Raw genomic sequence first — 14,478 nt, 5'->3', positions numbered from 1 at the left:
AACTAAATTTTCGTTAAAATTGTTAAATATCAAAATAAAATCATAATTTAACAATAATATTAAAAATATATTATTTTATTTTATTTTATTTTTTCTTCAGATTTTAAAAATTAATACTTCATCCTTACGCTTCAACTCTAAAAAGTAATTTTCTTCTCCCCCAAATCCTAAGATTTTTTTCTTAATCTCTCCGTCCATCAATGACCGCCGGCAACATCACCCCAACCTTTGTTAATGATAAAGAGGTCTCTAAATTTCCTCCAATTTTTTTTTATATATAATAAATTTACATGGAATTTAGTAGAGTAGATAAAACAAGCAATATAGTTGTATCTTCCTAATGTTTTTAAAATTTTTATCCTATAGTTTTGCAATAAGTGCAAAAAATTCATAATATATATTATTTAAAAAATTTAACATTTATTATACAATATAAAACTAAATAAATTATAAGATAATAAACTTCAAAAAGTAATATTATGCTACACATCTTATTGGTCAACCTTTTTCTTCGTCTCTATGTTTTTTAGTCAAATCTTTGTGTTTCAGCCATAAAACATAACTTAAATAAAACTTAGTTTTCTATTAAAATCCATGAATATGGTCAGAAAATGCAATGATTAAACCTCAAGCACTCTTCAAGCCATTTATCTAGAGGTGTCAACTAATTTACACTACTCTAACAATGATAAATAATATAATAATAATTCACATTTAACATAATTAGGCATATCAAAAAGGTCAAATTAGCGTATAAGATGAACTAAGCCCCTCTTTTTTTAACACAATCCATACGTCATGCAAGTTGTGTTAGGGCCTTAGGCTGGCCTAATAACACAATCAACAAAAAATTATTAAAAAATAATTAAATATTAATTTAAAATTAAAATATTGTTAAACTTTTATAATTAGATAGGTGAATTGTAAAAACAAATGAGACAACCTGTTAAGGGTCTTACATGACACTACTTAAAAGTCATGAGTTGTGTCATAGACTCTCTTTATCTAGTAAGCTGACCTAACATACAAAATTTATATTATAACATATCTTGATAAGACTAACCCATTAGCACAATAAGTTGTACAATATATATCATCATGTCTAAACACGATTATAAATAAAGAGCAACAAAAGAATGTTACCTTAAATGAGAAAATACATGATTGTTGAGAGATGTGAAAATGGATAGAATATGAGATAGGTGAAGAAGATGAAAATGATTTGTGTTATGAGATTGATAAATATTGTTGGTAGTAAGAAATTCAATGAAATTGAAGAGGTACTTTCAGAAGGGAGAAAATAATTAGCATCATTAAAATATAATTTCAATTAATCTATAATTACTATTTTTTAATCATTGAAATAAGTGACAAGTAAAATAAATAGTAAATCATTAAATTTTAAAACCATAAATTTATTTATATAATTTTAGTGGATTTTAAACTCATATTTTTATATTTAAATATCTCTTATGTTTGCCATTCAAACCATCATTGAGATGAAAATTCCCAAATCCATCAACATAATCTTTTGTAAATCATTAATAAGTTATCTCAATTGATAAATCATTCTAAACAAGTTTATCATTTTTTTTTTCACTTTTATATATGCACACTGACACATAAATAATGGGATTAGTGGTTTTAACATAACCCAGCCCCCCTTCATAGTAAAATCTCAAAATAATATCTTTTAGTATTTAAAAACTCAAATATTTATCTATGAAGTTAAGAGTAAAACCTTTGTTTAATAAAAAAATTTTAAAAACTAAATTTTTGTCCCATTTCACCCCCTCAATTGAAAAATCTCACAATTTTTCCTTAAATTTCCTTTCAAAGTTTGAAAAACAATAATTTCCCCTAGAGGGTTTCCTCTTTTTTCCTACAACGATCCGTTATCTCTAACTATCGGTTGTCCTCCCTCCTGCCTTATCTTTTCCACTCCTCTTGAACCATAAATAAAAAAAAAATCGTCTAGATTTCTAAACAATTTTTGGTAGTAATTATAGATTATGTTTGTTTATAAATCTAGACGATTTTTGTTGATCGGTGGTCAAAAAAGAAAGGGAGAGATAAAGCGGGAGGGATGATGACCGACGATTGAAAATGGTAGATCGTTGCTGAAGAAAAGAAGAAAAAACCCTAAGGGGTAAATTGTCATTTTTCAAACTTTGGGTAGGAAAAAATTACAAGATTTTTAAACATGGGGAAGAAAATGTGATAAAACTTTAATTTTTAAAAAAATTTCAATAAATAATGGTGTTACCTTTAACCCTAACTAAAATTTTTGATAGAAATTGTCTCATAGATTTTTGAAAGTTAGAGAGTATAACTTTGATAATTCACTATACCTTGGGTGGGAACAAGTCTTTTGGCCTATTTACTTTGCATATATACAATGGTGTATAGTAATTCTAATGTGGCATCAATGACTATGGAGGTGTTGTGTCTATCTTGTTTAAGTAAAATTATGAACACTTATAATATAATGAGTAACAATTTAAATTCCAATAATAACGTATCATTACGTGATTAAGTGTTATTTTATCTTTAATTTAATATTATTCAATTGTATAATAATACATCATTATTTGTATTCGAAGAACCAATCACACTAAACAAAATAAACTTTAGATTAGGTGATTGACCTTACAACCACTAATTTATACATAAAACTTTTATTTTGCCGCCTAAACTACTCTCTTTAAGGTAATTACCCTAAGCTTTGAATGTCACTGGTTTTTTAACTATTCAAAACAATTCACTGACATTAAATTACAAAACTATATAACTTTAAAATGAAAATTTTGATTGGATAACGGTTGCTTTTTATCAACTTAGTATTTTTTTAACCGCATGATATCTGATTTTACGGATTTAACCCTCAGTTAATTCCTTCTATAGATTTTTTTTAAAAAAAAAAAAAGATAAAGGAGGGGAAGTTTGCAATAAAAATTTAAAATGAGGGGAACTGGGAAATTATTTCATACATTGGGGTTGTCTAAGGAGGGGATCCCATTTGGCGGAGACAATTCGTATTTACACAATTGCCCTCCTCCAGAATACCCTACTAGGGTTGCGCCTCCATCGACTATAAATAATCGTCCCTGCACCAACTGCCGTTCCAATCAAATAAGGGATTGAGCTCTTAGGTGTTTGAAAATCAAAAAATCAGGCAGAAGCCATGGGTGTCTTCACTTACGTCTGCAGAAGCAACGGCAGCGAGTGGTCCGGGAAGCAGGTTTGCGGCGACTTAGAAGCCTCGGCTGGGTCTACTTATGAGTTGCAGAGAAAGTTGGTCCAAACTTCTCTCGCCGTCGATTCATGCGGAGGAGTTCAGTCCTCTTTCTCTTTCATCACTCCTGCTTCTGCCGTATTCCAGGTCTTTTAACTCTCTTCTTCTCTTTATCTGTTTATATAATTTCTCTAAATATATGCTACTTTCCGTTAGATCGAGCATTGTTTTCTATGATAGAAGAATAGATTTGATTGATTTAATAGTTAATTGTTTGTTTCTGCAAAAGTTTGTTGATCGATAATTTGTGTGATATGAATTCTTATTATGTTCATTTCCGGTAACGTTACTTTTCCTGTAATAAAAGCCATCTGGTTGGATTGATATAGGAAAAAGGATACTATATTAATTACAGTTTTGGGATGCACTAACCTTTTATTTATGAAAGATAACAGTTTTTTATGTTAAATGTGATATGGATATATGGGTTTTGGATATTTATTTCTCATTTGCCTTTGTTTTGTTAAGGTGTTGATTTTCTTTTGGTTCTAATAGTTGTAATTTAATTTGGCTATGATTTTAGATATGTGTTTTGGTTTGTTTTTAGAATGCAAAGTCTAGTGTTGTTGCTGCAAATATTAATGCAATTGCATGTTTTCATCTCAAATTAAATTGAAATAATTTTGTTTTGCTTATTGTTTTATTTGTGAGACTGAGACCAGAACCTCCAACTTGGACTTTTATGGAGGAATAAAATTATGATTTTTAGAATGTAAGGATATATTGCCAAAACTTCCTGTGGCTGGTTGAAACGTAGGAACTAATATATGATAGAGATGAATGATTTTAACAATGTCTTTACTTATATTTAATAAATTTTGCAATCGTAATTATGAGAATTTGACAGGTGCACAAGGAGGGGCTATGTGACTGCACTGGTGACAATTGCTAGCACTGGCCCCTTGTGTGAAATTATGTAGTGATTTTCTAAGAGGAACTCTTGTTCAATGTGTCTACTGGTTGTGAAGTTGCAATTATGCCTTTTATTGCTATTTGTTGCCTTTTGTTTTTAATGTAAAAGAAATTTGGTTTGCTACAGGTAATTGTAGGTGCTGTTGGTGGTGGAGCTTTTATTGGAGGTGGTGGAGCTGCTGCCGCGGCTCCTGCAGGCGGTGCTGCTGCTGAGGCTCCTCCTGCTGAGGAGAAGAAGGAAGAGAAGGAGGAGAGTGATGACGACATGGGATTCTCACTCTTTGATTAGATTTCTGTGGTTATTTAATCATCAATATTCTCCAAGGTGTTTGTGTTCTGTTAAGCACTTAGATTATTGTGGAGTTTTGAGTTAGGAGTTAAATCCTCTAGAAGTCTTTATCTGACTTCTCTGTGATTGGTTTTTGTTAAAGCATCAATATGAATTAAAATTATGATTAGTTGGCTGCTCTTATTACTGAGTTTGATTAAAAAATTTGGTTTTTGTTAATCATCAATATGAATTAAAATTATGAAAGTTTCTTACAGAAGTCGATATTATTTGATATGATAAAATTATATGAATAAATAATGTGAATAATTTTGTGTATAAATAATAATATATTATTATGTAATTAGATAGTTTTAAATTAAAAATAAATTAATATTTAATTATATGATAACAAGTCATTGTTTGTGTATAAATAATGATGTTATTATGTGATTAGATAATTTTAAATTAAATATAAAGTAATATTTATATAAATTTATACGTATTATTTATGAATAAAATTATATATATTATTTATTCATATAATATTATTATATTCTTTATTTAAGTTTGACAATTGGGTTAAGTATGAGCTTAGATTGCTCCGCGTGTGTATAGAGTTAAGGTTTGAATGGAGCTTTATTTAATATTTTAAGGTTTAGAATTTAAGGTTTTGTAGGGTCGATTAGCTTCGACAAGTCAAAAGCCTGGTTGACACCCAAAAAGCATAGGGTTTGTACCGCTATTATTAACTCAAAGAGTAGTGCTTGTAATGATATTACTAAGTTAAAGAATATTATATATAATGACCGTTTATGATTGTTTGAGATGATTATTTTCAATCAGTTTCTTCGGGGGCGTTTTTAAAGGTTTCTAAAATTGTAAGGAAATTTTGATAATTTGTAACATTGCAGGGGCAGACCTGAAATAGGTTTGAAACAAATGAGAAGCTCGGATGGGAAGACCTGAAACAGGTTTGAAACAAGTTAACTGGATTTAAATCTTTTAATATGTCCAATTAACAAGCCAAATTTTTATTATCGGCCAAAAGACTATTTCCCACCCAAGGTTTGTTGAGATGTTAAATTCTCACCTATTAATAAGTAAAAAAAAACCAAATATTTATCTATTATCCATTTCTATTACTATATTCTGTTATGTTTCAACAGTAAATGACTGGTTTACCATAAAAAATATCCCAATAAATTAATATACATTTAAATTACATATTATTTAAATTATTTTATTAAACTAAAACAACACCCTCACTATATTTTGTCTCTTTAAACACAGCAAAACAGACATCTATTCTATCTCTAATAAAAAATTTGTCTTTCTAATTTCAGTTTAACTAGATACAGTACGGTAATTAATTTGTTACAATTTAGTCTCAATTCTATTTTAATCATAATTCATTAAAAAAATAAACACAACAATTTACCCAAAGAAAACCACATGATAAACCCAGAAATTAAAAGGAATGGAAGAAGTAAAAAAGCAGAATTTTCTCGTTTGCCATCAGCTCTATCTACACAAAATCTAGAGTTACCCTATCTCTCCACAAGCTGCACCATCCACAAAATCCATTCTTCTCTTTCCGATCACTCCACATTCAAACAACACAAAGCCAAAGTATAAAAAAATACATAAGCAATAATGGAACCTCCGATCGCTTGGATGCAAGATTATCTACGAGGGATGATTTTCCGTTAACAGAGGGGCTGAGCCCTGAAGATTTGCTTGTAGTTGGGACTGGTTGACGAAGACGATGATGATGGTTGGAGGGCGGTTCGAACTTCAACAAGGGAGTGAACGAGAGCTAGGACTCCAACAAGGATAACAAATAACAATATACTCACAAACAGCAATCAGTCTAAAGTCTAGAGTACAGTGATAATTCTTCGCATAGAAGTTCCCAAGTAATCTGCCTTCAATCAAGCTTACTGTGTTTGGATGATTGAGATTCATCGCTAGTAATAAAATAGTTTTTATTAATATATTCAACATATTTCTTCTTAGAGACGTCATCATTAAGAACCAATTTAATACTCATTTTAAGTACTTATACTTGTATTGAATTCACATGAAAGCAAAGTATGCACATTTGTGGAAAGATTCGGCCATTTGGAAGTCCAAACACACTTACTTGTACAAGAACGGATTCTGGTACAAGCAGCCACAAAAACCAAATTTCATTGGACTAACCGGAGGAAACTTCATTTCTTTGAGCTGGCTATCTGATACAAGATTGATAAGCAAAATGGGGATGATGGAGGCTATTCTACAACAACTCACTGCTCATGGTATACCCCATATCAACTTCCAGTATAAATTAAGTATATGATGAATCAAGAGACTCGAATATACAAACATGTCAGTATGCTATGCCATGCAAGCAATATTTTACGAATCAGGTTGCTCAGATTTCAACAGTGCACCTGATGATGATGCGCAACTCCCGTTTTGAATGTAGAGGCTGTTGGCCACCATAGAATCACTAACCAAACCAACATCCTCGTCAAAGTTAAGTATGCCTCTGATCTTGCGGGTGCTGAAGCAAACAAAGACATCAAAATGTAAAATGATAGAAAGAAACATGGCATACAATTATAAAACTCAATCATGAAGAGACAAATTACCCATTCAAGCGGTTGTTAATGTCAGTTAGATCTTTTGAAGGGCTCTGGTAAGCGTGAGTACTTTCTCCAACACAGGCATAATAACTTTTAGAGCTATGTGAAATCAAAGCATCCATCTGTATACATAAAACAGAATGATTAATAATACATATGTGAATACATTATAGCATGGAAATCAGACACAGAAAAAATAACTATTCTTTGAATTGAAACAAGAACTGAAAGAGGTTGACAAATTCTCATTTTGATTTAATCCAATAGTGAATACATGAATTAATACATAGTTTACAACAACAAACGAGGAAAGCAATCAGAATCAAATCAGCTAAACTAGGGGAAAAAAAGGACTAAATTGGAATTTTAATCCCTAAAGCTTTGGGATTTATTCCTGGTTTCATACATGAATTATTTAGCATACAAAAGTGGGATCATGCTGCTGCTTTTGCATCCCCACCAATTTAATTATGTTTCTAAAATTGACCACCAATAATCCACAGTTGAGATTTGAAGATTATATGTTACTGTAGAGAAATTGAGTTACAATTACAGCAATCACTAAATTGATGACCTTCAGTTATCAAAATATATCAAAAACCTAACTGGGTTCTCCAAAATCTAAAGGCAAATTAACTGACAACCAGAGTGAAAAAAAAGTCACCAGACATAAGAACCTCCAAATCTATTCTCTAGGCTTTTTTTAAACCCCGAACCAGCCACAAGTACTATATTTTTCCCATCATATTTGTAAAGTAAAAGCATTTTGCAAAGTTGCGCAAAACTGAACAGAAGATATGCATTGCAAAAAATTTTTATAAATATATATTTGCAGAAACAAAAATAAAGACTACTATAGACAATAAACATTTCTCAGTTAAAATAAAAATTAAGCCAGACATAGGATAATATAATTTCAAACAACTCGTGAAACCATAAACAGGCAGTAATCTTTATTTTCTCTCACATATTGCTTCAAGAGAAAACAGAAACCATGGTTGCCACAAAAAGAAAAGAGAGCACCAGAATCCCTCCAAGTAAAAATCTATTGAAAAGAACAAAACAAAGTACCTTGGATGTCCGTAAAGGAGAAACATATACATTGTGTACTGCAGATACTTTCTTAGGGGACATATCAGGAAGGGTTGGAAACGGAGATACTTGAGGCGATCCAGGGCATTGACCTAATTGGATATGAAAGAAAATTCTTAAGCTTATTATGCAAAAGGAGACACTAAATCCTTAAGGTGAGAAATGAGTACCATTATTATTATGGTTAACTTCAGAAACTCGGTTAGTTCTCATGTTTGTTCCGGCAGGTCCAAGTTCCACCAGAAGAGGCTTTACGGCAGGAACAAATATTTTGTTGTAAAATGTTATAATATCAACATGATCCGGCTCGGTTCTCTGCTTCGAAACCACTCCAAAGTTATATTCCTTATAAAAATTACTACCAAGTGAGAAATGCATTACTAACATACCCCATTTTGGCGTGCAGATGAACAGTCAATAAACACGCTGCGAAAAACTTGTGGTTTACATTGTGGTTGTTTCCTATAGTTGTAAATGATTTCCTTGAAGGTCAGAGGCAGTTGAGAAATCTGAACACCAGTGAATGAGCAGGATACAAATTAAGTTGAAACAATTTAAAAAAAAGACATTAAAAGCACACCATAAATTTCCATGAATCACTAACCTTTGCAACTCCATAGAAACAGCACAGGATAATCTGGTCAATATGGCGATTAAAGAAGAGGGATGTCCGTTGACTAAGAATTTGCTGGAAAAGACAGTATACACTCTCCCTTATCTGCTGAGACAATTGTAATCTCTCTACCATACCATTGATTCTAACTGCAGCCAGCTTATTAATCTACACAACACACAAAGTATGCAAGATGTTAGTGCTAGAAAGAGCTAAATTGAACACGGAACCACACTCTTACACAAGAATTAAAAAATATAATTGAATCACAAGTAGTAGACTGTGATGTAGAACCTTGCCACAAACTATATCCATGCACCAGATTAGGGAAATTCATTCACATTTTTTTATAACTTCTTAAAGACAGGTTTGAGACCAAACTACCTTATTTACATTAAGAAGGTGGGAAAAAGAAAGCATTATATTCCTTAATTTCTAGTTCAAGCTAATGTGTAAGTTTGACATGATTTTAGCTCATAATTCAAAGAGGATATATTAGTAGTGCATGGAAATTATTTTCAACCACCCCCAGCATCCTTGATTATCAAAGAAACAGCTGGGAATGTCTAGAAATGTCACATGAAAGGAAAATTTATATTAAGACTTAAATTGCCTCAAAACGCTTCCAGTGCAGCCAATCTGCACCCTCACACACCTGCCACCACCTAAATAAGTGATGACCAAATAATACACAAAAGAATGATAAATAAATTTAGTGAAAAAAAAGTCTCTCTTGGACAATTGAGTCAGATCACTCAACATCCGCTAAGAAATGGTACATTTTACCTTGGTGAAGAATATATTAATCCCAGTTTCTGCACAAGTTTCTCCACCGCCTCCTGGGTTTGGCCGAGTAGGGCTGCATACACAGCCAAATGCAAAACTCCTAATTATAGACAGAAGCAGTAATATGGTACAAGTAAATAAAATTTGCGACTTCCTAACACCGGAAACTACATCAGATATTACCTGGCAAAGGCAGATTGTAAAGGAGGTGGTGGAAACTTTGATTTAAGATTATTGAGCACCAGCAAGCGATCCTTCACTGGTGATGTAAAGGTATTCCGTTCCACTAACACACTCCGGTAGTCTGAACATGGTCTCTTTGGGGACCTAATATCACCATTCTGACCTGGAAAAAATAGGTGACGAAAGATTTAATAGTTAAATAGGTACAATAATAACTATAAATTTATTTATATAAATGTATGATATAGAAGAAATGAAGGCATCAAACAATCTGATCTACAAGTACTAGTAATAAGCTTTTCTACATGTAGAGAGTGATCTGTTGCATATAATAAATTATGTAAATCTGAGAATATTACAAACTTTGGTTTAGGGAGAAAAACAAATATGAAAACAGAAAAAAAATACCTGGTGACAACTCATGCTTCTGCAAAGAAGGCACAGGAGGTAATCCTCCAGAAGAGAAATTTATGTGCATGGCAATTGAATCCAGAGACGGCATTGGATCTGCCAGCAATCCAAGACGATTTATGTCTGCAGACAGAGCTGGTCTAGCAACTGTCAAAGAATTATACATTGACGAGCCCTTTTCCCATACCATACTCTCCAAAAGTCGTTCCTCCAAAGAATTCAAATGCCGCCTCAATTCTCTTGGGAGAGATTCCTCATGTCTAATAAAACTTTCTATCACCTTGCTAAGGTCAAATGCTGTGATGCCAGTTCTCTCTAAAACTGCAGGAAATAACATTGTGACAGTCTTATGTGTGGCCAGAACCAGTTCAGCAGAACAGGCAAGCATACATCTATGGAACCTCTCATTAGTCAATAGAGACGTCAAATTTGTAGCATGCAGAACTTGGGCTTCAGCTGTACACATTGCTTCTAGAACCCTGTAATAAAACTTAAGCGCTTCCAGTCTTCGTTGTTCTGCCCATATATTGTCCATCAAATTTGAACTTTGCAGGTTTCCAGTTCCACAGCGCTCTCCTAAACTACTGCTTGGAAATATAGCTTCCAAAATTATTTGTGCCCTGCGTGTCACATCACTAGTTACATCCCTATCACATGATCTCAAGAAGCGCTCCAACTCTGCTGATGGTCTTGATGGAAGTGGACAAACAACAGTTCTAAGCCACTTGGCAGTAGTCATCGCTGTGCTTACAGGTGTCGCTGCCATCTTTGAACCACTGGGAACACCATTTACACTAGATGCTGAAGATCGATGAGGAGAAAGTGGACTTGTAACTGTCTTTACAGGAGAAGCCATTGAATCGAATTTTCTCTACACAAAATAGAATCAAGGACAGTACAAGATCAAATAATTCCTACAGAGAAAGTAAACAATCAAAGAGTAAAAATTAAACAAAGGTCATAGGTTTTTAAGTCATTTAATATAAACATACCTTGTTACCAATTACATTTATGGCTTCTCCAGACAAGCTTCCTGAACCAAGTATACTGTCCTCCTCATTAATAAACACTCTCTCATCCAGCTCAGCCTTATTACGAGTAGCATCATTATAATCTTGCTCTAAAATTATCAAACCGGTTGATAGGGACGATTCATCCATGAGATTCTCAAAATATATCAAACCATCTGCATGAGTTTCAAATTTTCACAATCATTAATTTGTGAACACAAATTAGCAGGTTCAAATAAGATAGGGAACTTATAAAACCAACCAGGGTTAATATTCTCCAAGTTTTCACTTTTACATTCACAGGCCAAACGTGGCTCTTTCTTCAATATATCTGATATTAAACTATTGGTCTTTTCCATTGTTTTTTTCAAATCATCTTCTGAGGTGTCATAGATATTGCAAAGTGATGCAACCAAGTCAATGCCCCTGTCGCCTTTCTTAACTGTAGCAAATAAAAGAAAAATCACCATCAATTACAAAAACTAAAACTCTAACTTCCCCACAATTCCTTTTTAAAAAATAAGATGAATCAAACACTAGAAATATTTAAATCATACAACATCTTCCTCCCCAAAGAAAGAAAGACACTCTCATAAGAATTGACAAAAGTGTAAGAAAATTACCAAAGCGTGAGGAGTCATGGATATCAAAATTTCGGAAGCGAACAGGAACATGTAGGATCAAAACAGCCTGTCACAGATTTCCTTATATGGTTAGAAAATGTTACATATTAAATTAATAGACTATCATTTACTAAGACTTGATGGCATTTTTCAGTGAAAAAAATTCTAAAAGTTTTGGGATTCATGTGTTGATCATATGCATTCTTTCTTTTTTTCTAATGTTTTTTCTTTTATCTCCTAAAGAAAATTAATTTTAAATCTCTTGCAGTGGACATCTGGTCCACCTTTGTATCTCTATTTTCTTTTTTAATAGACTAGTGTTTCCTATCAAAAAAGGAATCTTGTAACGCAAAATGGAAAGAGAGAGACAGTAAATATAGCATGCCTTGGGTCTATAATCCTACTATCTTTTGCCAACAAAATGAAGTTTCTAAAATCCTACTATCCTTAGCTAACAAAATGCATTCATAGTGATAGAGGAATGTAACAGACCAGTATGGAGACCAATCCATTTGTGCAAGTCACCAGATCTTTGAACCGGCTAAATGCATGTACACGGAGTGCCAAAAACAGTAACCATCCAAAACGATGGTAGTCTGAAACATAGCCACTGGCACTGGCAACAGCTGAAAGCGCATCACCGTTGGCATCACTTGGCAAAAAGAATTCTCGGTAGATACGTTTGTAGTACCTAGTAACATTGAATACAAGATATAACATCGTAACTTCAAACTGCACTGTATAATTATTCCCACATCAAAAATATATCGATTAAGGCATTTAGGAAAAACTACCCACTTGCTTAAAAGACTGAGGTGCACAAAATTGGCTTGCAGCTCTTTTGCCTGTAAGAGAAAAATGGACTACAACTATGAGTAAAGACTCAAACAAAAGATAAAACAACAATGGATATTGCAAAACATAAAACACCTCTAAAGATGTATAATACAAGTCAATGTTGGGCCAATACCTCAAGTCTATTCTCCCAATCTGCCCCATACATATTACTTAATATTGGACCAGCCTTGACAACAAATTGAGGCAACTCCTTAAAAAAATCCACTATGCTGTAAAGTGTACACCCCGAATATAGAAGAAAAAAAAAAATTAGAGCAGCGACTTCAACACAAAACAGAGAAAAGAACTAAAAAAACTCATGGATTAAGAGCAACATACTTCAACTTCACAACTCTCAATATCTGGCATAAATTAAACTCATTATCATTGAATCCCTGTGGGGGGCTGTCTCCATTCTGCTCACTTAACCTTTTAACTGAATATAGCACAAATGCAAACCAAAAACGTTCCGCTTCTTCCGGCTATCAAGTAGAGATATGCAATCAGGTTAGCTTACATGAAAAAAGAAACACTTTTACCTTACTTTTGACATAGAAAATTTCCAAATGTGAGTACATATGATATACATAAACGAAAAGTGAAAAATACCATTCCACTTCCAATGCCAGATATGTTTGCTGACAAAAGGTGTTTTGTGTCTTTGAATAGCTTCAAGGTTTGCATGTAATTGTTCTCATCCAATGATAATCCATTCTGCAGTCATATCCCACTTTTAGTGCAAGAAAAAAAACTACTATATTCAAAATCCCAGAAAGCAAACAGTAAATATGCTAATTAAAAAGCAGAAAAGGAAAACTGAAAAAAAAAAGAAAATATTAATGTAGAGGAGACCTTGCATAGATCAGTCAATCGAGCTTCTGCCACATCATAATCCCCTGTGTTAGTTTCAGAATTAATTAATTCCCTAGCTGAGGGTTTTTCCTCTTCCATATTCTTTGGTGAACCTTGACTCAACCAAAACCCTAACTGCTCTGGGCTCAACCTGTTCATTTCAATCACAAACTAACATTCATTTCCGGATCATACACATTTCAGATCAACAGAACCACAGTTCAGAAATTTCTACAAAAGAACTACAAAATTAACTACCATTAAACCAGAACTCCATTTCACGTCAAAATCAGTAAGCAAATTAAACTTTAAAAACATAATAGAACTTACTTACAAATACTTAAAACTTTCAAAATTTCATCTTGAAGATAGAAAGATTACATTTAAAAATAAATGTTAACAAATTTCTTACTGTTAAAACATAAATTAAATTTTTAAAAAAGAAAAAACAAACCCTTAAATTACAGATCTTTGAAATTCCGTCGATAAGGCGATCAACAAACAAGAACCCAAACTGCAATTGAGCAAAACGACGGCCTCTCGTCCGGATCCGTTTGGATTTTTTGCAAACGAGCCCTAGAAAATTTAATTTCCCTGTGTCTTGTTTTTTTCTCTCTCTAAATATTAACTTTGGACCTCTTTTTGGGAAAACCCTATCAGAGCATGTAAGCGCGGGAAAAACCACATGTGCAGCGCATGGCCATGAGATGAAATGATGGTCATACATACATCAAGAGCCAATTATATTACTACACGTCATCCAATGTTAGGTTATTTTACCGCCAAAATTTTCTCCGTTAAGAGATGCCCTTTGCCGTAACGGCTCCGTCTGGGTAGTCAGATCTCGGGAATTGGGATGGGGTGGGACCTCGTACCTTGTGGAGTGGGTCCTACTTTGTTCGTCTGGTTAATTGGTTGATGTTTGTCGTTTTGTGTAGTGGGAGAGAGCTGTGATCTTCTGCG

At 33.0% G+C, this 14,478-nt stretch overlaps 2 protein-coding genes across 3 annotated transcripts; one reads left to right on the top strand and one right to left on the bottom strand.

The window, feature by feature from the left end:
• Positions 1-2,980: 2,980 nt before the first annotated feature.
• LOC123230342 (60S acidic ribosomal protein P3-like) lies at positions 2,981-4,665 on the top strand. Its single transcript, XM_044656527.1, has 2 exons — positions 2,981-3,382; positions 4,335-4,665. The coding sequence occupies exons 1-2, from the start codon at positions 3,185-3,187 to the stop codon at positions 4,494-4,496; spliced, it is 360 nt and encodes a 119-aa protein (XP_044512462.1). The 5' UTR covers positions 2,981-3,184; the 3' UTR covers positions 4,497-4,665.
• A 2,005-nt stretch (positions 4,666-6,670) lies between these two features.
• LOC123193275 (retinoblastoma-related protein) lies at positions 6,671-14,177 on the bottom strand. 2 transcript variants are annotated; one of them, XM_044606150.1, is made up of 19 exons: positions 13,970-14,177; positions 13,516-13,666; positions 13,273-13,377; positions 13,003-13,145; positions 12,797-12,893; positions 12,625-12,671; positions 12,319-12,517; positions 11,827-11,893; positions 11,466-11,645; positions 11,186-11,379; positions 10,191-11,064; positions 9,783-9,945; positions 9,600-9,672; positions 8,805-8,981; positions 8,590-8,709; positions 8,371-8,515; positions 8,180-8,292; positions 7,115-7,230; positions 6,671-7,026 (listed from the first exon to the last, which is right to left on the bottom strand). In XM_044606150.1, exons 2-19 carry the CDS (start codon positions 13,612-13,614, stop codon positions 6,879-6,881), a joined length of 3,060 nt encoding a protein of 1,019 aa, XP_044462085.1. In that variant the 5' UTR covers positions 13,615-13,666; positions 13,970-14,177; the 3' UTR covers positions 6,671-6,878. The 2 variants fall into 2 exon arrangements, with proteins under 2 accessions (XP_044462085.1, XP_044462086.1); XM_044606151.1 differs by having other exon boundaries at positions 11,201-11,379.
• Positions 14,178-14,478: the final 301 nt, after the last annotated feature.

The sequence above is a fragment of the Mangifera indica genome, chromosome 12 (genome assembly GCF_011075055.1).
Source record: "Mangifera indica cultivar Alphonso chromosome 12, CATAS_Mindica_2.1, whole genome shotgun sequence".
Classification (NCBI taxonomy): domain Eukaryota; kingdom Viridiplantae; phylum Streptophyta; class Magnoliopsida; order Sapindales; family Anacardiaceae; genus Mangifera; species Mangifera indica.
This window is presented reverse-complemented; position numbering and strand designations above follow the sequence as displayed.